Consider the following 25,392-nt stretch of genomic DNA (forward strand, 5'->3'; position numbering starts at 1 on the left):
CCAAACTCCGTAGAATGCCCACGAGGACGGGGATGATTTACCGAAGCCACCTCGCATTTAGAGGAATAAATTCCCAAGATGTTGCTATCCCCCCACTCCGCCTTGTCCCCGCAGACCCCACGGCCTGCCGCCTCCGGTGCGGGCGACGGGCACTCAGTTTCTATAATTTGACTCTAAAATCTTTACAGGCCATTCTGGACGGCCCTGAATCGGGAAAACTCCCTCTTGGTTATTAATTATTTGCTTAGATAATGACAACATCCAGGGGAGGCCCCTTCCATTCCAATCCAGCACGTTTGCTTTGAACCCATTACACCTGGGCCCCTGTAATTAGGAAATCTAATTATTCGCCTCATCACTCATTAATAAGAAAAATAGTCCCAGAGCCTTTGCTACTTACTAGGTCTTCAGGGAGATATTTGACCACGTTAATCAATTCGATTTTGTTTCAAACTACCTTTTATCTGCAAAGGAGCTTCAGGGTTTTCTTTTTTCTTTTTCTTTTTTTTTGCCTTGGGCACGTGGGCCTATTAACCAAAATGTGATAATAACATAAATTTTAATAAGATATAACTTAAAAAATCTTTTCAAGTCAAGGGTGAGCTGCAGAGAAGTCTGGTTCGGCGCGGCTGGGTCTTAGAGCCGCCGGATTACGGCGCGGCGCACCCTGATTGGTGCCCACTCCCCACAGCTGCCGGGTTATTGGTCCAAAGTTCCCGGAGGGGGCGTGGCCAGAGGAAAGTAAAAACTCGCTTTCAGCAAGACGACTTTTGAAACTTTTCCCAATCCCTAAAAGGGACTTCGCCTCTTTTTCCGGGCTCGGCAGAGCAGCCACTCTGGACCCCGGCTCGCAGACCCGCACGGCGGCCGATCTGCCGGGGGACTCACAGAGCCGCCGTCCCCCTACCGGCGCTCACCGCGGCCCGCCTCGGTCCCCTGCGCGCGTGGCGTCTCCGCCGCGTCCCCGGCCGCCGGCTCGGGCTATCGCCCGCCGGTCCGGAAAGCGAGCGAGCGAGAGCGAGCGGGGGCCGGCGCTGCGCTAGCCGGGGCGCGCCCTCCAGGATGCTGATCCTCCCGGTGCGCTGAGAACCAGCGCCCCTGCTCCGCCGGCGCCGCCTCCCCCGCGCCCCCGAGGCTCCCGGGCGCCCGGGCCACCCTCCCCCCCGCCGGCTCCCTCCCTCGCTCGCTCTCCCGCTCGCTCCCGCTCTCGCAGGGCCTTCCGCGCGGTCGGTGCGCGCGGACGGTGGCGAGCCGTCTCGGACGCAGCATGCAGGCGCGCTACTCGGTGTCCGACCCCAACGCGCTGGGAGTGGTGCCCTACTTGAGCGAGCAGAACTACTACCGGGCGGCGGGCAGCTACGGCGGCATGGCCAGCCCCATGGGCGTCTACTCGGGCCACCCGGAGCAGTACGGCGCAGGCATGGGCCGCTCCTACGCGCCCTACCACCACCACCAGCCCGCGGCGCCCAAGGACCTCGTAAAGCCGCCCTACAGCTACATCGCGCTCATAACCATGGCGATCCAGAACGCGCCCGAGAAGAAGATCACCCTGAACGGCATCTACCAGTTCATCATGGACCGCTTCCCCTTCTACCGGGAGAACAAGCAGGGCTGGCAGAACAGCATCCGCCACAACCTCTCGCTCAACGAGTGCTTCGTCAAGGTGCCGCGCGACGACAAGAAGCCGGGCAAGGGCAGCTACTGGACCCTGGACCCGGACTCCTACAACATGTTCGAGAACGGCAGCTTCCTGCGGCGCCGCCGGCGCTTCAAGAAGAAGGACGTACCCAAGGAGAAGGAGGAGCGGGCCCACCTCAAGGAGCCGCCCCCGGCGGCGTCCAAGGGCGCCCCGGCCGGACCCCCCCTAGCGGACGCCCCCAAGGACGCCGAGAAGAAGGTGGTGATCAAGAGCGAGGCGGCGTCTCCCGCGCTGCCCGTCATCACCAAGGTGGAGACGCTGAGCCCCGAGAGCGCGCTGCAGGGCAGCCCGCGCAGCGCCACCTCCACCCCCGCCGGCTCCCCGGACGGCTCGCTGCCCGAGCACCACGCAGGCGCGCACAACGGGCTGCCCGGCTTCAGCGTGGAGAACATCATGACGCTGCGAACGTCGCCGCCGGGCGGCGAGCTGAGCCCCGCGGCCGGGCGCGCGGGCCTGGTGGTGCCGCCGCTGGCTTTGCCCTATGCCGCCGCGCCGCCCGCCGCCTATGGCCAGCCGTGCGCGCAGGGCCTGGAGGCCGGGGGCGCGGGCGGCTACCAGTGCAGCATGCGTGCCATGAGCCTGTACACCGGCGCCGAGCGGCCGGCGCACATGTGCGTGCCGCCCGCTCTGGACGAGAGCCTCTCGGACCACCCGAGCGGCCCCACGTCGCCCCTGAGCGCCCTCAACCTCGCTGCCGGCCAGGAGGGAGCGCTCGCCGCCGCGGGCCACCACCACCAGCACCACGGCCACCACCACCACCCGCAGGCGCCGCCGCCCCCGCCGGCTCCGCAGCCCCCGCCGGCGCCGCAGCCCGGGGCCGCGGCGGCCCAGGCGGCCTCCTGGTATCTCAACCACAGCGGGGACCTGAACCACCTCCCCGGCCACACGTTCGCGACCCAGCAGCAGACTTTCCCCAACGTCCGGGAGATGTTCAACTCCCACCGGCTGGGGATTGAGAACTCGACCCTCGGGGACCCGCAGGTGAGCAGCAACGCGAGCTGCCAGCTGCCCTACCGATCCACGCCGTCTCTCTACCGCCACGCAGCCCCCTATTCCTATGACTGCACGAAATACTGAGCTGCCCCGGCTCTCCCCTGTCCTGGCCCGCCCCGGCTTCGCCGCCCAGACCCGGCCCTCTCAGACAGTTCAGGCTGCAGAGAAGCAAGAGGCACCAAAACATGTCCACCAGCTGCTTCTCAGACCCGGGAGCAGAGAGCGCGCCAGCCCCAGCCCTCTGTGAAGCTGCAGGTAACTTCCATCCGCCGCCCCGTTTCCGAGGTCCCAAGAAGCCCCTAAAAGGGACGCAGCCCAACGACGTGAATATTGATTTTTAAACTCCCCCTCCCCGACCAGCATTGCTGTGCTCACTGCTCCACTCGGGGTTTCAAAAATTAAGTTATGGACCAAATTCCATAGCGACCCAGTAACGACTCTCTGTAGAGCCCTCCATAGGTATGTGGGGGCCTCTGTAGATTCTGTATGTGCTGTGTGTGATTTTAAATTTCTCTAACCGTGCTGTACAAACGTGTTGATTTTTAATCAGGCTATTTGTTGTTGTTCAGAGCCATTAATATAATATTTAAAGTTGAGTTCACTGGATAATTTCTCATCTTGCCCATCCATTTCTAACTGCCAGATTGAAAAATTCAAGAAACCTATGTAGGGTTCCCCCCCCCCTCGAACAATGATGAGACATAATTCTTTTCCCAGTTGTAGGTCTTTCACAAAACAAGAAAATAATTTATTATTTGTTTTTGGCTGATAAAGAAGTCAAGTATCTGATACTTTTTATTTACAAAATGTGATGGTTTTGTATAGTAGATTCCTCCCTGAGCATTCCTAAAAGAAAAAAAAACTAAAAAAAATTTAACTTCACCTTTGTTTGTCTTATGTGGTCTTAATTGTTGTACTTACCTTAAAATAAACCCGTGTTGTTTTCTGCCCAAAGTCCGGACAGTGTGTTTGTGTTCTCACTTAAAAAAATCAAAACAAAATGTGTTTGTAAATCCACCTGTTTGATTATTTTTGTTACCTAGGTGGGTAAACGTGTAGACATATACAGATAATCGCAGAGGAATGGGGGGCACTAACCTGTGGTTAGTGACAGAAAAGTCTTTTGATTAATTCAAAATCCCACACTGGCCGAGGCGATGGAGAGACAGTCCTGGTTAGATTCGGCATCCTCGAGGACTGCGTGCAGTAATGTAATTTGCCGTAATGCGTTTTACTAAATGCACAGAAACATGCCAATTGTCAAAACAAACAGTACCATTCTATTTCAATGCCCAGCCATCTCCAATTTAGGAGGCAAGAAGGGAAGGGTAGGTATTTTCCATTAGCTAACTACAAACCAGGGGGAGTCCTGCTTTCTCTTGATTTCCTAAAATACGGACTTCCTTCCCTTCCCCACTTTAATGATTTTCCAGAAAAGAATTTGAACTGGGCCTCAGAAGGGTGAAAGGGGACTGATTCTACAGTGCTTAATGACCATCCCCAAAGGCGGCCAGGTCAGAGGTGGATTTCAGACCTCTCCACTTCTTGATTTGGTTTCTAAATCCTTACCCTATTGCAGTGAAAAAAAATGTAAAGCCTCATCACCCTTCCAAAATAATTTACAATGCTTTTAGAGTTCTAAATGTATCAACTTCTTCAGGACTTTAAATAATTGGGAGATCTGTTTTTCTTTTCCATGTTGACCTCTCGTCTTTAAAAATTTTAATAGCGATGTAGCCTTTGTGAGGTGGGGCTGAGGATAACTGGCTTTATTATCTCTTTCCTTTGCTGAAAAACAGTGTCCCTAGGGTTCTCTGTGTGTGGATTTTGGGGCCAGAGCTTCAAATTGGGAATGTTTCCCACTCCAGCAGGTGAGCTGCACTTCGCCAAAGGTGAAGCTCCTTGTGGACTGAAAGTTTCAGGCGATGATGATTTTTCAAAAGGTGATTTTGCTTGAAACAATGATGTTGAACGTTAACCTGGGTGTTGTGCTGGTGGTGTTTTAAACATGCCATTTAGACTCTGTGTTACCCTGACATAGAATTGGGGGAAATTTAAGCATAATACATTTTTCTGTATGTGCGACACAGATTCTTTCCTCCTGTGGCCCCAGAGGTGGCATGTGGTCAAGACTTACAGGCTGCATTTTATTCCTTTTTGTAACACGCAGGAGCTGGGAGCCTTGGTGCTTGGCGCTTGACCTTCAGCAGGGCCCCCCGGGCCACCATGCTTTGCTTGAGTGAGCTGGACCAGCCAGCCACGGAAGGAGAGACAGAGCCATCCCCTCTGTGCTACAGAATGAGGCGCCCAGCGCTGCTTGCCCAACTCTGGCGGTCTGGGTTCATTTTGGCCGCAGCAGAAGAGCATATTCTAGCTGGCTTTCTCTTTCCCCAGATGTTTCAGAGTCCTCCCTGAAAGCTTGCCCTCATCTTAACATTTGGAACTCAGAGGAGGACTGAAAAAACACACGGGAAATAAAGGAAAGAACAATGGGATGGAGTGGGGTGAAACCTGGAGCCGGCACTGAGACCCCTCTGGGATTTTCCTCTGGGGGAAGAAGGCCTCCCACTGTGCACAGGCTGCTCAGCCAAGCGTAGCTCCAGAAGGTACCCCCAACCCCGTGGGGGCCAAGACAGGGGCCCTTCCATTCTCCTGGGATTGCGTTTGGGGCTTTATCCAGGCCCTGGAGGCGGCAGAGTGGAGAGGTGTGTCGGGCCGGTCCGCTGGGCCCCGATCCCCGCAGGCTGCCTCAGCCGAAGGCCCTGGGGCCAGGGTAGGTGCGGGTCAGTGCGGGAAGGCCGGCCTTGTGCTGGGCGCTGGCTCAGAGCTGGGCGCAGCCCCGGCCTGCAGCAGCCCTGCGGACCTCGGGCCTGCGGGTGCAGCGGCCTCGGGAATCCGCTGCTTCCCCGGCGGAGCAGCAAGATGCGGCAGCGCGACCCCGAGCGGCGCCCGCCCGGCTGCTCTGCGCGTCTGCAGGGACTGCGCGGGGCCCAGGCTGTCCTAGTTCCACGCAGCCGCTCGCCGCCCCCTCCTTCGGCCGCTCGGCCCTCCGAGGCCCAGCGCCTTTCCGGGAAGGGGGAAAGGAGGCCGGGGATGGAAGGCCGGGGCGCCAGTCCCAGGCTGCCAGGACTCCCGGCTGCGGCGGCTCCAAGCGGCGCTTACCGCAGTGTGCGCGAAGCCGAGCGGGGTGGGGTACCCGTGTTCCTTGCCGACCCGATAAGCGAGGGTGAGGCAGGTTTCAAAGATCCTGCAAATGCAATGGAAGCGACCCGCGCGCCGCAGCGGAGCCCGTTTTCCGTGGGTCCCCAGCCGACCTTGGCTGGGTGAACTGAGCCTCTACCCGGGGTCCAGTTTTGACAGATACGAGCCGACCTGGAGAGAGCCCCACGTTCCCAGCCTGGGAGACGCAGCAGCGGGGGGAGCGTCATTCCGAGACCCGGAGAGAAGCCCTGAGCTCGCCGCCACCAGTGAGAGGGGCCATCCCGTGCGGCCCAGCCCAGGGCTCTCTCCCAAGGCTTGACTTGGGTGTGCGGCCAGGTGGTCCTCACCGCCCTGGTTCAAGCGGCCTGCCCCACGGATGCCCAAGTGGAGAGTGCCTCACACCCTCGAACTGCTGGAGCCCTGGGCTCAGGAATAGGCGACCAAGACCACTCCTACCCTCTGGCCGCAGTCTCCTCATCTGTACCATGACCAGGTGAGTGCAGAGGCCGTTCCCGCAGCTGGGCATGGCTGGGCTCCTGCGATGCGCCCTCACTTATGCCCATCGCCCACCCTGCCAGCAAGAAATGAAGATTAGTAGTTAGAGAAGGAAATGCACGGTCCTGGGAGCTTCAGTGCGTGGCTCATAAATCCTTCGGGGGCGTCTCCTCCCCTTTACCTCACAATTGCCTCGGGGTCACCTCTGGGCCTGGGAGAGGCTTGTGAGCTACACTCCAGGCATGGAGAGAGAGCTCTCGGGCCCCCCAAAACGATTCCTGGTGGCCGAGGGCTTGCCTCCCTGCTCCTGGTCCCCAACCCAAACCCAAAAACCTGGGCAGGGTACCGGTCAGGGTTGGCCCAGTGGGAAATTATTGATAATTATAAACCTGAGGTGGGTAGAGAGAGCGATGCCAAGAAAAGATGACCATTGATTAATGGGCAGAAGCGAGTTTCTCAAAAATTGAGAATGAGCTGGGGCCTCAGAGCCTGTGCCCGGGCCTCAGGGAATGTGTGCCCCTGTGGCCCTCCGACCATACATACGCTCCTCACTCTCAGGGTGCGGTGGGAGCAGATAAGTCAAGACCTGAGGCTTCGTGGCTTAAGTGCAGCCAAGCCAGGGATGGCTCAGGGGCCGGGCTCCAGGTGAGTGGGCAACTGGTGGGAGGACCAGTGCTTCCTGGCCCCACATACTTGAGATGCTTTCCCAAACTTTGAGAAGCATTCCCTGCCTGCCTCTTTCTTGCCTGGCGTCAGCTCGCCAAGGCGTTTGACGTGTTTGCTTTTTGACATAGGTATGTAAGGAAGGGGGTGGCATGTTTCAGGGAGTATGGAAGGCGGGCAGCCGCACTCAGGAGGGCCACTGAGCCTGGGAAGACGCCACGCCCTTGCCTGTGAGAGCCTTCCCCCAGCCTCCCGTGCAACATTCTTGCTCTACAGCAAAAGCAGAAAGATGGAGCTTGTGCAGAGTTTGATTTCTGAGTGTGTCTCTCTGGCGCTACGGTTTTTCCAGTGTTAGGTGGGCATCCTGGGGCTGGGAGCATGTGGAAACGGAGGGCAGGAGGAGGGTTGGCAGACTGACAAGCTCACAGGTCTCTTTTAGGAAAGGGAGTCAGGGAGCACTGAGAGGGCCTCTCCCCTCCTCAGCCTGGGGTACAGCTTTGTACTCAATCTATATGCCCACCCAGGGTGTGAGGTCAGGAGGTCAGAGAAGGCCCTCTGACCTCTGACTCTGTGGCACTTGGCCCTGGGCCTCACCTCCCCAGCTGCCCCCTGGGGTGCTCTCTGCCTCCCTCCATGTTATTTTACATGAAAGCTCCCCAACAGAGCCTTCTCTGGAAGCTGGCTCCATATGGCCAGCTTGGGCCCCACACACAGGCCAGCTGAGGGTTCCTGGGGCCTCAGGCAGCCATCACAAGCTCTCTGGGTCCCGCTCTCAGCTGAGAAACTGGTCACCAAATATGTTATTGTGAGGCTCCGTGAATCTAACACACATCGGCAAGTGCTTCGTAGCACACAGTCCACAGTGAGGACTCACTGTCAGCTCTTAGGACTCACCGTGTAAGACAAGAAAAGGGATTCTTCTGTCTCATCAAACTGCATATATCAGGGAGAACGGCCCTGTTTAGACCCTTGCAATCATTTCTGGTAACAAGGTGAGCTCAGAAGAAATCAGGAATTTGGAAACTCCTGCCCTGCTCTCTGGGCTTCACTCAGCACTAGCTGACCCCCAACAGTTACCTTCATGGTCCACATCCCCCAAGAGAAACAGCAGAAGACCTGTTTGATGTCCTGTCTCAGCAGGAGATGGGGGCAGAGGGCGAGAGGGGTTGGTAGGATGGTAAGTGAGGACCAGCTCCCAGCATAGCTTTGTCTCCAGAGGGCCTTTCCCTCTGTCTGCTCCAGACACATCTCCCTGAGCCTCTGCAGACACCGGGATGTCAGCCCTCTTTGGAGGAAGCTGCATGGGTTCTGGTCCCTGTCTGTTCTCCGCCTCCACTGTCTTGGGTGTTTGTTGCCCATTCTCAGTGTCATCATCTGTGAAATGGGCGACTCTATCACCCCGTCTTTCATGGATGTTCTCAAGAGCACTTTCACAGGGCCCCAATCCACACACACACAGTAGCTCTTCCAATGGGGCTGTCTCCCTGCCCCTGCCGCACTTCCTTGCCTCAGTTTCCTGGTCTGCAGGGTGGGAATGATAAAGATCTCTGTTGCATAGGATTGCTGGCGGATGGACCAGCTTAACCCGGGGAAGCAGGGAGGGTATCGCCCAGGACATTTCAGTCATTCATATCCTCCTCCTCCTCGCCTCCCCTCCAACGTCTTTAGGCAGTCGGTAAGCTGAGCTGGCTAAGTCCGGCGTCTGTCCACACTTTTCTCAAACAAACTGCACATATGGCAGAATCATTTATTTATATGCATATATTCATGTATGTGTATCACATATATTCATACATATGTCTTCACACTTGGAAAAGCGATGCAGATATTTGGACATGACACAGATCATCATTAATGTGAGCATCTGCGTTTTTTTATTTACCAGAGGGGCAGAGGAAGGCAGATGCCCCTGGTGGGGAGTGGAGGCAGGGGCCCGCGTCTCCCTCCCTCGGCTGGGCTTCCCGAGGCCTCTTTAATTCTGTGCCGGGTGCCTGAGGAACAGACTCCTTGCGGTGGGGGCTGAGAATGGTGCTCCCGCCCTCATCACGCTGAACCCGATTTCTGCCCTAGCCGCAGGGCCGGAACCACCGTGGGGCTTCTGCAGCGTCCCTGCAGGCGGGAGACCTCAGGGGTTTCCCGCAGGCCGGGAGACACGCTCGCGCTGACGTCAGAGGGGAGCGCGCTCGGCTGGGGTCTGAACACTTAGGAGCCTGCAGGGGCTCTCAGGGTACCCACTGGCTGCCCGAGACGCCCGGTCCTCGCGGCTGTCTACCGGGCTGGGCTGCGCCCGGCCGAGCATCTGCGGGAGCTTCCGCAGGAGGGCGCATCCGCGCTCGGAGCTGGGCTGGTGCCCGGCGCTCCCCGGAAACGGGCCGCCGCGCGCTGCTTCCAGCCGCGGCCCCTCCCAGGCTCAAGTTACACGCTCATCACCTGGGAGCGCGGGATTCGTCCCCGCGCCGGGCCCCTGCGGCTGGAACCTCCCGGAGACTCTAGCAACGTCTGCAAATGCGGGGACTGGGTGTGCCTCTCCAGACCGCCGCTAGAACGTGTTTTTTTTTTTACTATCAATGGCCCGCCCACCAGCTGCGCGAGTCTCCGCCCGCGTCCGGCCCCTGCCCAAATGGGGCGGTGTTTATTATTGTACGAATTCAAGCTCGAATTTGCCTTAGAGTTTAGGAGAAGCGCCGCGGCGGCGCGCCCTTCAGGAGATGCCGGGGCGCGCGTGCTGGACTTCGGGTGCCGGGCAAACTCTAGCAAGGGCTCCGGGTGCGGAGGTGGAAGTGGGGGCGTGCCTAATGACAGCCGTTTGTCTCTTGCTCCGGGTCTGTTAGAAGAGGGAGGCCGTACATCGAGCTGGGTGCAAACTTGGTCTTGCCGGGGCGCGCAGCTCTGGAGAGGATGGGTGGCCCCAGGGACTGCGAGAGCCGCGGGTTGCATAAAGGCAGGCATTGGGGTTCTTTCCCGCCTCCGCGTTGCAAGGGATGCCCCTGTAAGAAGTGTCCCGCGCCTCCAGCATAGAGGGCCACCCTCAAGCCCTGGGCAGGGCGGGGCGGGGCCGGCCGGCCGGCCTCTGTTAGCGCCGCGGAGGGAGCCTGGAGGTGTCGTCCCAGGGCCAGGCGTGGGCTCCCTCAAGCCGAGCCTGCACCCAGACCGGTTTTTCGACTCGGATGGCCGCTTCCTTTTCGGTATTTCAAACTTACCCGCTCTCTTGAGGTCTGTTCGGAACTTTCAAACACAGCAGTCACTTTCTGGGTTCCCCATTTTGGAGCGGGATTTTCCCTGCTTTTCCGTGTTTAGGGGCTACCTGAGCGATGGCGACCACGTGTCTCTTCTCTGTGACACCCTCCGCAGCTCCCCACACTAGAGCCCCCCTTCCCGCGCCGTAAGCCCCGCCCCTTCCCGGGGAGCGTGGTGGTGGGCCATCCCCACACCCACCTGCAGTCCTCACCCCGCCTGCTTTGGCATCGCCGCACGTTTTACTCAATGAACCACTAATTCAGTTAGACCGAGTGTTTTTTTTTCTTTCTTTTAAAAAATATTCAGCAGAGATCATAAACAGGAACTAGTCACGCTAAGCCTCCCCCCACACCCCTCCTGGGTGGGGTGGGGGAAGACACCTCCTTCTGAATCAGCATCATTAAGGGGTCTTGATTCAAACCATGACGCGGCTAAATGTAAAACGAGAACGGGGGTGGGGGGTGCTTACACCCCAGGTTGAGTGGGTGGGTGGAGGAGAGCAAGCAGGCTTCCCAAATGCTTAATGTAATCACGGGCCAGCTGCGTGCACTTGTAAAGTTGTTATAACCCCCTCCTTGTTATAAACAGGAAAGCGCAGAATATAAAGCAAGAGCCCCGCATTCACAAACACCAGCTCCCCCGCGCCAGCTGCCAGACTCCCCTTTTATGGTGTTCCTCGCTTTCAACCAACTTCAGCCGCATCAGAAAGACCTTGGCTTATCCCCTGAGCTCTTCAACCGGTTTATTTTGAAACGTTGAAGACCAGGTACCCCACACGCTCTCCAGCTCCCCACACCCGGTGCGTTGGCAGGAGAAGCTGGGTGCCTGGAGGCCTCTCCTCTGGGTTCCCAGGGAGCCCTGGAGGTCGAGGCTTGCCCCCTCCAGGATATTAGGCCCCTAAGGGGGCCGCCAAACTCCTGCGGATTTCCTGAGGATTTCCCCCAAGGACGGTTTTTCTGCCCAGACTCCCAAACCTCTTAGACACGCCCCTGCCCCCAGCCCCCAAATTTCTAAAAGCTTTCAAAGACCCCAGAAGACATTTTATGAGACTGTGCCCTATCTATATCTTCTATCAATCCTGGGAGAAGAAAAGCCTTTACGTGGGAGGCCGCGGATTACGGGGTTCCCCCAGGCCGGCGGTAAAACTCAGCCTTGCGCCCCCGCCCCCATCTCCACTTCTCCTTCCTGGCCCGCAGACCCCGCGCAGAGCCACCGCGGTCCACATCCTGCCTCGCTGACTGTGTGTGCTTACAGCGTCAAGGGGTGGACGTGATATTTCAAACATCAGATCAGTGCGTTTATATATTGGGTGCCCGGAAATTTTTCCAAATAAACACAGCTTGATTCAACTTGGGTGGGCGGACTTATCAACAGACTAATTCTATAAACAAATGAAGGAATAGCCCCGAAAGCGATTGGCTGGTATCAAAAAGACACGTGGAGGGAAAAGCTTGGAGTTTTTCAGCAATGAAATTTTAATTAATGTGGGTGGGCTGAGAACACAACGACTGTTTATCATAGACAATTTATTTTCCAGCGCTAAGTCAACATATAATAGCAAACTTACAACAATTATTTAACATTTTTAAAGCCATGAAGAAGGGACAGAGTGCTGAGCGGCCGGGCAGAGCAGCAGAGCGGGAGGCGGACGCTCGGCGGGCTCCCCGGGAGGGCCCTTGCGGAGCGGGGTGCAGCGCCGGCTCCCGCTCGCCATGAGCCACCTCTTCAGCCCGCGGCTGCCCGCTCTGGCCGCCTCGCCCATGCTCTACCTGTACGGCCCCGACGGCCCCGGGCTACCTCTGGCCTTCGCCCCCGCGGCCGCCCTGGCCGCCTCGGGCCGGGCCGAGCCCCCGCAGAAGCCGCCCTACAGCTACATCGCGCTCATCGCCATGGCGATCCAGGACGCGCCCGAGCAGAGGGTCACGCTGAGCGGCATCTACCAGTTCATCATGGACCGCTTCCCCTTCTACCACGACAACCGGCAGGGCTGGCAGAACAGCATCCGCCACAACCTCTCGCTCAACGAGTGCTTCGTCAAGGTGCCGCGCGAGAAGGGGCGGCCGGGCAAGGGCAGCTACTGGACCCTGGACCCGCGCTGCCTGGATATGTTCGAGAACGGCAACTACCGGCGCCGGAAGAGAAAGCCCAAGCCGGGCCCCGCGGCCCCCGCGGCCAAGCGGGCCCGAGCCGAGACGCCCGAGCGCGGTGCAGAGGGGCGGCCAGAGGTGGAGGGCGGGGCAGGGCGCCCCGGCCCCGGGACGCCCCGCCGCGAGGGAGCCCCCGCGCGCCCCGCGCCCCTCCGGGAGGGCCCCGCGCCACCGGCGCCCCCCTACCGGCCCGGGCCCGCGTCCCCTGAGGACAGCGCGGGCGACGCAGTCCAGGGCGCGGCGTCCGTGGCCGACGGCCAGCCAGCGCGCACGGTGGATGGCCCGCGGTCCCCCGCGCGCCCCGCCTCCCGCCGCTCCCCGAAGAGCTCCGACAAGTCCAGGAGCTTCAGCATAGACAGCATCCTGGCGGGGCGGCAGGGCCAGAAGCCGGCGGGAGCGGGTGAGCTCCTGGGGGGCGCCAAGCCGGGGCCCGGCGGGGGCGGGCCGGGCGCCTCGCTTCTGGCTGCAGCCTCCAGCCTGCGTCCCCCTTTCAACGCTTCCCTGATGCTCGACCCGCACGTCCAGGGCGGCTTTTACCAGCTCGGGATCCCCTTCCTCTCCTATTTCCCCCTGCAGCTGCCCGACGCGGTGCTGCACTTCCAGTAGAGCGAACCGGCGCGGGGCTTTCCCCTGAGGTCTGGGCTCGTGAGCGACCCCGGCCCCTCCACTGGGGCAAGGAGTCACGTTTTTTTAAAAAAAAGGATCGTCTCCTCTGCCAACGTGTGGACCCTGGGAAGTGGTGTCGGCTTCTGCGCGCAGGTGGGAACGCTCGCCTGCCTGCTCCTTGGCGAGGCGGATTTTCCCAGAATTGAGGCTTTGGAGACTTACACAGACCCTGTCCACGGGGACTTGGGCATCTCAGACCTCCTACCGCACAAGCAGCATTCCTTAACCTTAGATCAACCTAGTGGCCTGCCATCTTCCCACCCACACAGGTCCTGTGTGTCCCGGGGGCTCGCCAGGGCCCAGAGAGCCCGAGGGCAGGGCCGTGGGACGCATGTGGCTGTCTCAGTCTGACGGCCACGGTACCACCGTAGCCAGCTCGGTGGTGGCTGTGGCCCAGGCCTTGGCTTTGAGACCGTGGGGGTGATGAGTGTTCACGGTGAGGCTTGTCCCTGAAGTCTATTTTCCAGGTTCTTTGGGAGATCTAGGGCCTGATGAGGATTTGTGACCAAAGTCCAGGTGGAAGTGGAGAAAAAACGCTTTTATTTTAAATAGAGAATTTTTCTTTTATTTTCTTCTAGACAGCAAAGGAGCATGCTATATACTCATGCTAAAGGCTTGGCGCTTCTCATTATAGCGATTGCCCTGTGGAAGTTCTATACTTAACAAACAACTTCTATTAAGAAAGCATACTCTATACGGTCCAGCATTTTGTTGCATTATGATAGCTCATTAGTCAACACACATGTTCTCCAAGGCATGTTACAAACATTTCTGGACATCTTGTCTTTTGCTTTTGTTTTTAAGGAATCAGAGGATTTCAGGGACACCAAAAGTGTGTGAGGGGGAGGGAAGATATCTCAGACAATAGAAGATTTTTATTTGCATGTTTTTCAAGATCTAGGTTTAATTTTTTTGCGGGGGAGGCTACATTTTCCAGAATTTTGTTGGGAAGATCTACTTTTTATCCAAAAAGCTGGGTGAAGCACACACACAAAAGCAGATAGAGAGCTGGGTTATGCCGGGCAAAATAAGGGAGTCTGCTGGAGGGCACCTCTCTGGACCCCAAAGGTTACAAGGCTTAATGGGTGGATTCTACCAGACTCCCCCAGCCTGCAGCCCTGTCCTTCTTTCAGGCCCCTACCAGGCAGGCCTAGAGCCTGCAGCTAAACAAACACTTTACAGAGGTGACTGGAAGTCTGGCAGGGTGGGGGGCAGGAATTTAGGGTCTGCAACAAAGGTCTGGTTAAGAAAATGGAGGTTTCACAGCCCAGTTCTGCCTAGAACTTTAGGGAAATGCATCTAACCTCTTACGGAATCTCTTTGAGTTACCTTGGGTTCTGAAACTTGATTTCCTGAAACTCCAAGTTACTTTAATTTTATCTGATGTGGGAAAGGCACGAAAGTCTTGAGTTCTTGGAGATAGGCTGAGATAGGTCTTCAAAATAAACTTTTCAAATAGTTTCCAGGACTTAACATAAAAATGAACACAAACTTTACATCAAGAGAGCCTGTTGGTTAAGATATTGGAAAGGACATTTTGGACAAGCATAAAAATCTAATAATTAGTAGGCACAGAGTTGTCTTTCTGAGAATTCATTCTTAAAGCCATGTGCTACTGACCCATGAATATTTCCCGGTAGGGGAAACATTTTACCCAGGCTGGTGGGAACACGCTGGTGAGCTGAAGAGCATCCTTGATTTTAAGAACTTGGATGAGACCCCATTGTTGAGATCCAGGCTCACTGTGAGAAACTTAAAACATGGTGCCAGGGCTGTCTCTGGATATTTTGTTATCCCGAAGTCTCAGCCTCTGTGAATAAAGTTGTTTTTTTCATTAACCTCTCAGTGCCTGGTTCAATGGATTACTGGGGGTGGTGGTGGTTGGTGGTTAAGAGTAAACAATGTAATAGAAGAGAGGAGACTGGGGTCATATTTGGGAACCCCATCAGCACCTCAGGGGTTCTGGCTTCTGAGGGTGGGTGTAAGTGCTGACTGGAGGGGCAGGAGCAGAGAAGCCCAGGCCCAGGGGATGCTGCCTGGAGTTCAGAAAATAAGCTGGGAAGTCTGCTATCTAGGATGTGTTTTTATTTATTTATTTATTTTGTGTTGATTTGTAATCTTGCATGTCTTCTTAATTTGTGATGGTTGTTTTCTGGAGATGCCAATAATCAAATACTGCCATTTTAAAAGGATGGTATTTGAGAGTTACAATTCCAAAAAGTATAATATAAACATGATGTTTATGGCACAGAAAAAAAGGGCACGAGCATGTATCTACTTTGTAACGGTGTTTATATATACAAAAGAGAAATCTGTACTGAACGCCCATGCTTACCGGGCTTAGAACAGCTAAGAGAAATGGACAGTGGGTCATTTTCTATGAACTCTACACAATCCCATGTATATTCCTTCCTACTGAAGGAAGAGGGATTTGGGGGCTTAGTCCTCTAAATGGCTGCTCCGATGGCCCACATTTAATCAATGGCTCCAAATCATTGGTCAGTGAGACCAAGAAATGGTTTCTACTCTTAATTAAAATAAAATCTCAGCTGTCTTTAGGGTCAACCAGAAGCAACTGAGTCCTTCTACTCCTAGGCCATCTGAAGTTACAGCTCTGTGCTCTCGCCTAAACAGAGGGAACAGATTCTGTTTTCTGTAAATGATCTGTGGTTCAAGCCCTAATTACATGTATACACATATACACACACACAACAATTAGTACATTGATCATAATGGGGGATATAGCAGGTGTATTTAAATGTGTATATATGTACATATGTATACACATGTGTCCATATGTAAGGGTATATATGGACACAGGCATGTGTCTATATATGTTGTATACACACAAATGCTCAGAAATTCATCTTATGTGCATATAAGTGGAAAAGACAGACTCAGACTGGGTGCTGAATCCCTTCAAATTAACCCAAGCATTGATACTTTTGGAAAGATTTTATTTTTCTATATAGCTCAAGCCAGGGATAATTAATTTTTGCATTAGCATGGTGAATCTCACAAAGACTTCCTAAAAATCTTGGAAGACACCACTTTGACACCTTTATATCCGCAACTTTTACAAGGACAAGACAACTTTGTAAAGGCCATTGGCTTCATCTGGCATTGGAGACGTGCTGACTCTTGTAGAAGCTAATGGCCCCTGGGTCTCAGATGCCCCCTAAGGTCTTCCAGAGCTTGAACAGGATGTGATTTGCCATTTTCAGATGTAATCGGGTCTGAGAAGCAGGCCATGTGTGGTCTCAACCATTTCACGAGGAGCAGCCAGTGTATATCCATGTGGGTTTAAGAACTAGCCACATGAGATGTTATTGTTACAGCTGAAAGCCGAGTCTGTCTGCCCAGACACGGGCAGGCTAATGTTAACATCCCCGAAGTGGGTGACGTTTCCAGTAACCAGCTGCACTCCAGCGAGAGCCACGACTTTGTGTACTTCCCATCTTCCTGGTGGCCGGAGTCCTGTTTTCATGAAACAGGGGTTGTTTCAAAGTCACACGTGACAGTAAGTAATGTTTATTAGTAAAAATAAAGAGCATGGGTTTGTTGGAAAAGTAAAATTCTTTTGATCCCCATTTAAGGCAGTTAAAATAAATGCCTGAAGAGCCAAAGGTAGGCTCTCTACCATACTTGTCCTTGTCTTGAAGCCCGAACTTGGTGTTCTCCAGGTGAGGCCCATAGCGTAGGCATACACAGTGACGCAGAGTGGGGCAATAGGGAGCAGTGGGGCCTGGGCTGAACTGGAGTGGTGGGTCTGTCTCTTCCAATGGTGTCCAAATGCCAATTGCACTGGGCGAACCCAATGTGCAGCTCAGGCCAGATGTGGATTTAAGCCCAGGGTCTACACCATGGTGGGCAGATGAGACTGTGTGCAAAATTGAGCTCTCCCCAGAAAGGTGGCTGGGCAGGACGGGTAGGAGGATCTGTCCTAAGTCCTGGGAGGTTTACAGTCAACTCAGTTGCCTTTATTTACCCTGGCAGTGAGGAGAGAGGACAAGGAGCTGGGCAAGGTTTGCTTCCAACCTCCTTTTTCCTTCAGGCTTGAGAATCAGGGTTCTGTTAGGAAACAGAATCCCACTTAGATGGGCCAGTGGGAAACACCAGGTGAAGGAACTATGTATGGGGAGTAGGCCAGGGGAAGGGGACCCCAGAGCTAGGGTGAGTGTGGCTACAGCCAGTATTGGCACAAGTGGGAGCTGAGGAGAAACACCCAGCCTCTGTCCTCTCCCACTGTCCAGACTCACGCTGATACATCTGACTGGCTGACCACACCTGCAGTCCGGCCTACAAGGGACCCCACATAACACAGTCCGTAAGGGTCACCTGCAGGGGCACAGAGGGACTACGGATGCACCAGGACAGGGGCAGGTGGACAACTTGGCCAACACCCCAGGGGACCTCCTCTCCCTGGTCCAGTTGGCTGCAGCCACCCTGGCCACACCACTGATGTCTAGGAGCCAATAGTGGAAGTCTCAGACAATGCTGGTGGCTGCATCTGGCCTCGGGAGACTGGATCCTGCCATTTGCCAAGCTTCGAAGAGAGGTGGCTCTAGATCCTACTCCGAGATCCTCTTATTTGGACAGGGCCTGGGTCCAGACTAAGCTCCCAAGGGCCCTGCCCCAGGTATACAGCATCTGCCTTCACAGATTTGAGCCTGACAAGGACTTGCTGATTGGACGGGGGCTGCGAAAGACTGTATGCTGTACGTGGATTTGTATCAGCTTGTTGAGCATCTAAGACAAAGTTATCCCTTATGGGCTAATGTCCTGCACATGGCTGGTGCTAGCTCCTACCTCCAGGACATGTGGGCCGCTCATGGGGAGGGTGTCCTCCAGCCCAAATCCAGAGGGAGAGGGGCTCCAAGAGAAGTGGGCAGCACCCTGGGTCAGTGACAGCACCCATCACCTGGGATGACACTAACTTTATAGCACGACTCAGGTCCTCACAATGTGCTATGAAAATGGTACAAACAGCACACCTCTCCTGGCCCCACACATCTTTCCAGGTAGCTGGTCACCGTTACTGCTCTGTCCTTTCCCAGGCTCTCCAGACACACGTACTGGTGGGAAAACCCCTCTCCTTAACATCCCATTGACTCAGTACCTTCCAGTGGTTTGATGTGGGGGTGGGGGTGGGGAGGGGTACAGTCCCCAGTGAGGAGTGTGACCAGAGGCCAGAGACCCCGCTCCGTGCTCACCTGCCGTGACCCGTCTGTGGATCTCAGCTTTCTCATCTGTACAAGCGGGGAGAGTATTGAGGCTGCCTCCCCCAGCTGTCATGACGAGTAAACTGAATGGTGGGTGTCCATTGACGGGACAGCGCCCACCCCGGTTCCCACCTCCAACACGGGGACGACCACAGGCTCCTGCAGGGGCCGCTGGCAGAGGTAAGGTAGCTAATACAGATGAAGGACCTGGCGCACAGAAAGTGCTCCTGAATGGGAGGTCTTTCTGCTGTGTACAGACATAGCCCCTAAACCAAACACTTTTGTTTTACGGTCCATTTGTGACTTCTTGGTTCTGCAAAAAAATCTACAAACCAGCAGCTCTGCCCACGTGGTTTAATTCTGGAGCTGACGGGAGACTCCCGGGGGCTGCCTCCTCTGGGTAGGCCAGGATCCATCTTCTCCTCTTCACAGCAGTGTTTCATCTCTTGAGATGATACAACCATTTGAACATGAAAGTAAAAGCAAAATACGGGCTGGGCGCGGCAGGGGAGCCCAGGAAAACCGCAGGAGCACCGATTTTCACAGGCCAGGAGCGCCAAGCCTCTTTGCTGTTTCCTCGCTTTGCCCAGGGCCGGCGGGGTAGCCGTCATAAACTCCAGGGCCCCGGGAATGAATAAAACGCTTTATTTCTCCCTGGGCACCAAGACCATGCCCGGAGACTCCCGTAGACTCCACCCCGTCCTGGGGAGAAAGACACCAGATGGGGAGCAATGTTTGTTTCCTAAGCGGTGTGTTTCCTGGCCCGCTTTATAAAACGTAAGGAACATTTCTTTAAATGTTGTGGCTAAATATAGCCGGGGCTTGGTCAGCTAGAACATTTTTAGAAAGCACATTACAAATCAGGAATGTTTTGGAGAAATAAATAAACTTTCCCACATTTTTGGACTTGGCCTCGGCGCTGCGGGCTCCGTCTTGAGAGGGGGCCAGGGGTGATGCATAATTCATGCCCCCCGCTGCGGGTGCCCCAGGGACACTGGAGGGGACTTAGTCCCCCTTGCTGGGCGGGAGTTCCTAGGACAGGGGCGGAGGCCCTGTCAGGCTAAGGAGGGCCAGCGTCTGATGGAGGCCCCCCGCGACCTTAGCAAGTGGGGACTGAAGAGAAACCAATCTGCTTCCACTGCGTTTCATTTCCCGCCTTTGCTGTTGGTTCTGGGAGTTCGCTGGACTGCAGCAGATGACGGGCCCCAGAGGATGCTGGCCACCACGCCTGTGCCCTGTCCCCCGGGGCCCCCATTCGGGGGCCTAAGAGGGGACCCACGGGGTGCTTCCCAGTGGTGCCCAGGCGGGTCCCCACGGTGGTGGGCCGCATCTGCTCACCTATTCCTCCTGTCAGCCTGCGTCTGTGCTTAATTCCCGTGCGACCAGAGTGGACTCCAAGCGTCTCCCGACGGCCTCAACGGTGCTTCCTTTACTTTGGGTTGAGCTGCCCGCCCCTAAAACACCCACGGAGAAGTTACATGTGTTCCCGCCGGAAATGCAGAACGTGTAGGGAAGTACTGGCCACAGAACGAGCCTGCCCACCGTGAGCCCCTGTGATGATCCTGCCTGTAAGAGATTACGGCGGGTACTTCCCGTATATTGTGGCATTTCCCCCGGACTATACAGACTAGACACATGTAGTCGAGGGGGAAACACCAGCATCAGTATCGAATCTATCTGTACATGTAGGTAATAGAGAAATGCAGGTATGTGTGTGTGTACATATGTATACACACACATATAAAATGTTTTTCACTCCGTCAGTGCCACCACCACCACGACCAGCACCACCGAAGAGCTTCCCAACATTCCCAGTGTGGGGCACATGCAGAGTTCTGGGAACAGAGACCTCTGTAAGGCACAGTCCTTTACGAGCCGACAGCCTGGCAACAGAGAGAGATGAGCAGAAGATGGATTTACTTATTTACTAAACTTTTTGTTTTGAAATTAGGAGATTCGTGGAGAAGATGCAAAGACATAAATGTACAGGGAGGTGAGACTTATTGTGTGTGTGAATTTCCATAGCCATTTTCTCATTTATTTTAACCACCCTTGCGTGCGGTAGGCATTACCAGGATGGATCTCCCTTTACACACGTACACACAGAGGACAGGGGGCGTGTCCTAAGGCACGTGACTAGTCAGCTTCAGAATCCATCCTGGAGCACTTACCTTCTCACTCCGGTTCTTGCTGGCCCCCTTGAGCGACATCTGGCATCGGGGATTGGGGACAGAGAAATCCAAGTGACCACTGGCTGACAGATCCAGTGACCTCGCTGTCCCCTCCCTTAGTGTCATAGGGAGACGTGCCGGCTTTTCTGTCCAAGCCACACCAGAATTTAAGTTCTGTTTACATGTTGGTGTCTGTTCTCCCAGCAAGAACGACAGAGCGACCGGTTGGAAATGTGGCTTTTGCTGCCTGTCTGGGCTGTGGAGTCTCTACCTGCACCAAGCAGTGGGATCACCAGGGGGCCTTTAAAAAATACTGACAGCTGGGTCACAACCCAAGGTGGTATTGTACAAAGCCCCCCAAATAATTCTAGCACGTGGCTGAGTTTGGGAATGGTTTCAATATCGGTGAGGGAGGCTTTGAGGTCAAGTGCCTGGCTTACTCAGAAAAACCATGAAGAGGCAGAAACAGGAGCTTCGGGGCTGAATGACGCAGCCCCACTGCTGATGTCACAAGCCGCGTCTTTACCTCTCCCTCCTCGCCCTCTTGGGAGAAGGTATTGGGCACATGATCTTTGCCACATATCAATTCACTTAATCATTTCAGCAACCTGGGAGGTTGTCTGGAGTCTTCTTGCTCAATGGATGAGGAATCGAGGTCGGACAGGTGCACCTGGACAAGAGCACAGAGTCAGGAAGAACCGGAGTCGAACACTGAGGTCACGCCGTCTTCCATGCATCGCGGAAGTTCAAATGCATTCCGGCTCCCGTCGGAGGAAAGCGCCTGCATCTAGGTGTGCGGGAGGGGTGGGAGGCTGGTGTTTCTCCACTGGTATCTAGTGGCTTCTGTAATCAGATTATTGTTCTTCATCTAACCCAATGGTGAGTGTCCCCAGATGCCAGTCCCGTGACATGCCTTGGGAATAGGTAAATGAGCCAGACCCAGGGCCTGCCCTCGAGGGGCTTACATCCACGAGGGGAAACCAGGGAAGCAAACTGGCCTGCACCAGCTGATGCAATCTGGACATTATGGCTGCTCCAAATCTTTTAAACACCTTCTACTTCCGGAGAGAGTCCCGTACTTTCATTCCGGCCTTCCGAATGTAAAAAGAGAAGAAAGAAACCCCTGCTCATCTGTGTGCCTGGGGGAGGTCCAGCACCAGATGCACAGGTGTGCACCTTGGCAGCCAGGCAGAGAGGAGGGCAAGGAGTGGCACTTTGATGCCATGGATCACCAAGCCATCCTGGAACCCGAAGCTGTGGCGACCTCTTCCTCATCCGGAGTCTTCCCACCCTGGCGCAGGCAGTGGTGTCCCTGGTGGTCAGCTCAGCAGAGCCACCCTGGCAGCTCAGCCTAAATCCACTGTGTAGCCACGGCAGAGATTCCGTGAGCTATGTGCAAACCCTTTCTGTGAAAATGAGCAAGAGTTTGCAGTGAAAACTTAAGCCAGTAACTTGCAAAAAAGGTCTGCGTGGGGCTAATCGTCACCTTGTATTCGCTGTGTGCTTGGCCTCTGCTGGGGACTGTCCCAAGTGCTTTATGTGCAGGGTCCCTGTGAGCTGGAGACTCCAGTTTCTCCACATTTACAGCTGGTTCAGAAAGCTTGTTACTTCCAGGTTCCCGGAGCTGGCAAGGGGCAGAGCTGGGCCAGACTCCGGCTCTCTGGCTCCGGAGAGTGCCTCTCACCACTGCACTCGATTCCTCCTGCTCACAGCCTGTGTCACTTGCCATATGTCAAGCTGTGTTCTGAGGCCTTTCTGTGCACGATCTCTTCAGTCTTTAAGTAAACCTGGCAGGTGGGCATTCCTGTGTCTGTACTTCCCTGGTAGCTTCCCCAGGTTGTATAACAATTCCTTGGCAAAGTATCTCACCTGGTTGTACCTGTCCTTAAGGCTCTCGGCTGCCCTTCTGCATCATCTGGCCAGTGGTGAGTATATGGGGCCGGCACCTGCTTACCTCAAAAAGGGAGAGGGACAGGCGAGGGATCCTGTGCAGAGGTCCGCATGGGGACTGCATACCAGCATCACTCAGGGGCTCAAAAAGTGTGGTGCCTGGACGCTGCTTCCAGAGATTTCCATGTGCTCAGCCTGGGGTGGGGTCTGTGCCCACCCACCGATTCCGATGCAGAGTCATGGTCGAGAGCCATTAATGTCATCTGCTCCACTGCTGGTCTGGGTCAGTGGTTCTCAGTGGGGGCACTACCCTCCAGGATGGGTGGACCAGGCCTCGGGCTATTCTGGTCATCATGACTCAGAGTGGGATGCTTCTGGCATCCAGTGGGTTGAGCAAGAACAGCCCCTCACAACAGGAAGTCATCCGACTCGAATGTTAACAGCAGCAAGGGTTGGCAAACCCTGCGTAATTTCTCGTGAACGCCTGACACTGAGAGAGCACGGCTAATGGCATAAGCCATGTTTCTATCATCTTTTCATCTCTGTGGGATTTCCATGCTAAGGGCCATATAGCGCCTCTGATCTAGGGTGCCTTTTTTGACTTTCTGGACCAGTAAGCCAGAAAACAGTAAAGTCACAATGTTTAGCAGCCACATTAAAATGAAATACCAAAAAGCCGGTGACATTAATTTTAGCCATCTGTTTTATTTAACCCCATATATCCAGGATACTTCATTGTTTTGGGACTGAGTCTTTGAAGTCCAGCGTGTGTTTTGTGCTTTCAGCACACCTTGATTTGGATGAGCCACGTTCCTGGGCTCAAGAGCAGCTCGTGCCTGGTGGTGGCTCCTGGGATAGCACAGCTTCTGAGCTGCCTTTTGCACACTTGTATAGAAGTCTGCAAGACTGCAGCTAGGCAATTCTCCCCCGGTAAGGAGTCTCCCATCTGACTCTCCCCATGCTGCAATAAGCCCTATGCAGACAAATAAAAAAATACCATTTTCCATTTAGCTCTTTTTCTCCTATAACGTTCAGCCTAGTGCCTGCCACGCAGTGGGCACCCAAAAAGCGTCTGTCACAGGACTGCTTTTTCCTTGCAGCCTGACTCCCAGCTTATCGTAACCAAGTGCCGCTGACTAACAGACAGTAAATATCTGCAGAACAGACGCATAATCTTATGGAAGCTCTTCTCCCATTCCTGACCTTTCCACCCATATGGGGTGCTCTCTACTCACTCAGCCTGCGGGTGGGTGGTGGGGCTTATCTGAGGGTGAAGATGGGCAGAATGAACAAGGCATCTGTGCCCCAGCCTGACTTTCTCCCGTGAGAGTAAACTGCCCTCAGGAGGCACACAGTCCACTTTGCTCTCAAGGGTCTGGGGCCACGGTGGCCCAGAGCCCCCACTGGCTGGCGGGCAGGGCGGTTGCTCGGAGTTCTTCCAACAAATGTTTGGGCTTCTCTCTGCCTGATCCCACCATTCCCCAAATGCTTCAGAATTCAGGCAATCTCTCAGTTTTGCTGAGGACCCCGCTGAGGGGCAGAGAAGAGATGTGAGCTCCCCAGGCATGAAATTATATCTCAAAGGGTCTCATGGGAGCGCCCAGATCTCAGTTTGGGGTGCAGGGGCTGTAGCTCAGCTCATGAGAAAAATGCTAACTGGAAGCACATCTCCTCACTCTGGAAGTGCCTCTGCAGACGAGGACCTCCCTGAAGAATCAAAGGGAAAGGCAGTCTTTATACCGCTGTGGACGAGACCCAGGGGTTCCATTTTTAATCTCCACGACTTCCCAGAGGGACAGGGAGGCCGTTCAAACTGCAGACTTGACCTCTGGATTTATAGGTTTTCAAGTGAGTTGTATCCCATCCCCTCTGGCAAGGATGCTCCCTGGAGGCTGGAGTTGTGGGGACAAGGGGGATGGGAAGGAAGGAGGAGGCAGTGGCGGGGGGAGCAGATGGACACTGTGAGAAACAGGAAAAGTCCTTCCAGCTCCATTAAGAGCAAGTGGTTGTCTTTCCCAGCAGCAGAAATTCTCCACGGGCCCCATAATTCATACCACAGAGCCGAGCCCGGTCTCAGCTCAGAGAAGCTGTGTTAGGCAGGACCACGCGACGAGGATGCGTGTGTAGTTGTGCGTGTGCATGTGCTTGTACGTGCGTGGTGGAAAAGCCGTAGGGCAGCGGAGCCTGCGGCATCAAGAGTCCCCATCGCTGACTCTTCGTCTGCCCGCAAACTGAGTGGGATCCTGCCGGCACCCAGCACTTTCTCCACCCCCAGCCCCACGGCCACCCTCACGGTTCTCAGAGTACTTCCCAAGTCTTTGTTTTCATTAGCAAAGCAATATGCAATAATAGTTGTTAAAATAATTGTATTTCTGTTTTTACATCTGTAAAGATTAAGTTAAACAGTATGAAGCCCATTAAACCATTTCATGACACGCTGCCGTAAATTGCCCCTCGTTCCCACTGCTACTATTATTCCAGAGTAAACTTCAGAGATCAGGCGGCTGCCATGAAGGGTTATTTATAGCTGCTCATTCATCAATAAAAAACTTCAAAAGGAATCTGTTGCTTTTCTATTGGGAAGCCAAAGAAAACTCACATAAAGACGGCCCTGTTAAGAAACAAAGCGGAGGTGACCGCAGGACATTTCGTTAAGTAAAATTCTGATTTCTAACAAATACCATGTCGCAGAAAGAGATTGCTGGCAATGTGAATCCATTTAAGCGGCTCAGTTCCCATTGGATAGTTAAAATAAGCTGTTAAACAGTTGTATTTACGTTGGCTTCAAAGGGCCCGGGCCTCCTCTTTGGGGTTTAATAGTGTAACACGTTTGTGATCTGGACGTTGAAGGCGAGTCTTTTCATCTTAAGCAAGCCCAGAGGACAGCCTCATCCCCGTGCCCAGTGCTTATGGTCTGAACCTACAGTTTTCTTGACTTTTAGCGTGAAACTGGATTGGGGGTTGGAGGAAAATCTCCTGTGATGGGATCACCATTTATTCCCAAGTCC

The 25,392-nt window shown here is 54.8% G+C and overlaps 2 protein-coding genes across 3 annotated transcripts; both read left to right on the top strand.

Moving 5' to 3' along the window:
- The first annotated feature begins 751 nt into the window (after nt 1-751).
- On the top strand, nt 752-3,646 carry FOXC2 (forkhead box C2). Its single transcript, XM_036924187.2, has one exon. It carries the CDS (start codon nt 1,268-1,270, stop codon nt 2,774-2,776), a length of 1,509 nt encoding a protein of 502 aa, XP_036780082.1. The 5' UTR covers nt 752-1,267; the 3' UTR covers nt 2,777-3,646.
- Nucleotides 3,647-10,788: 7,142 nt separating this feature from the next.
- Nucleotides 10,789-14,932, top strand: FOXL1 (forkhead box L1). Of its 2 annotated transcripts, XM_057493058.1 has the most exons (2): nt 10,789-12,835; nt 13,012-14,932. In XM_057493058.1, the coding sequence occupies exons 1-2, from the start codon at nt 12,001-12,003 to the stop codon at nt 13,245-13,247; spliced, it is 1,071 nt and encodes a 356-aa protein (XP_057349041.1). In that variant the 5' UTR covers nt 10,789-12,000; the 3' UTR covers nt 13,248-14,932. The 2 variants fall into 2 exon arrangements, with proteins under 2 accessions (XP_057349041.1, XP_036780083.2); XM_036924188.2 differs by having other exon boundaries at nt 10,789-13,184.
- Nucleotides 14,933-25,392: the final 10,460 nt, after the last annotated feature.

The sequence above is a fragment of the Manis pentadactyla genome, chromosome 15 (genome assembly GCF_030020395.1).
Source record: "Manis pentadactyla isolate mManPen7 chromosome 15, mManPen7.hap1, whole genome shotgun sequence".
Lineage (NCBI taxonomy): Eukaryota > Metazoa > Chordata > Mammalia > Pholidota > Manidae > Manis > Manis pentadactyla.

What these genes read in the sequence shown, in the direction of transcription:
- FOXL1 (XM_057493058.1), top strand. Translation starts at nt 12,001, where the DNA reads ATGAGCCACCTCTTCAGCCCGCGGCTGCCCGCTCTGGCCGCCTCGCCC. An exon ending in CCAGAAGCCGGCGGGAGCGG is followed by an intron (nt 12,836 to 13,011) that starts GTGAGCTCCTGG and finishes TTCCCCCTGCAG; the next exon opens with CTGCCCGACGCGGTGCTGCA.
- FOXC2 (XM_036924187.2), top strand. Translation starts at nt 1,268, where the DNA reads ATGCAGGCGCGCTACTCGGTGTCCGACCCCAACGCGCTGGGAGTGGTG.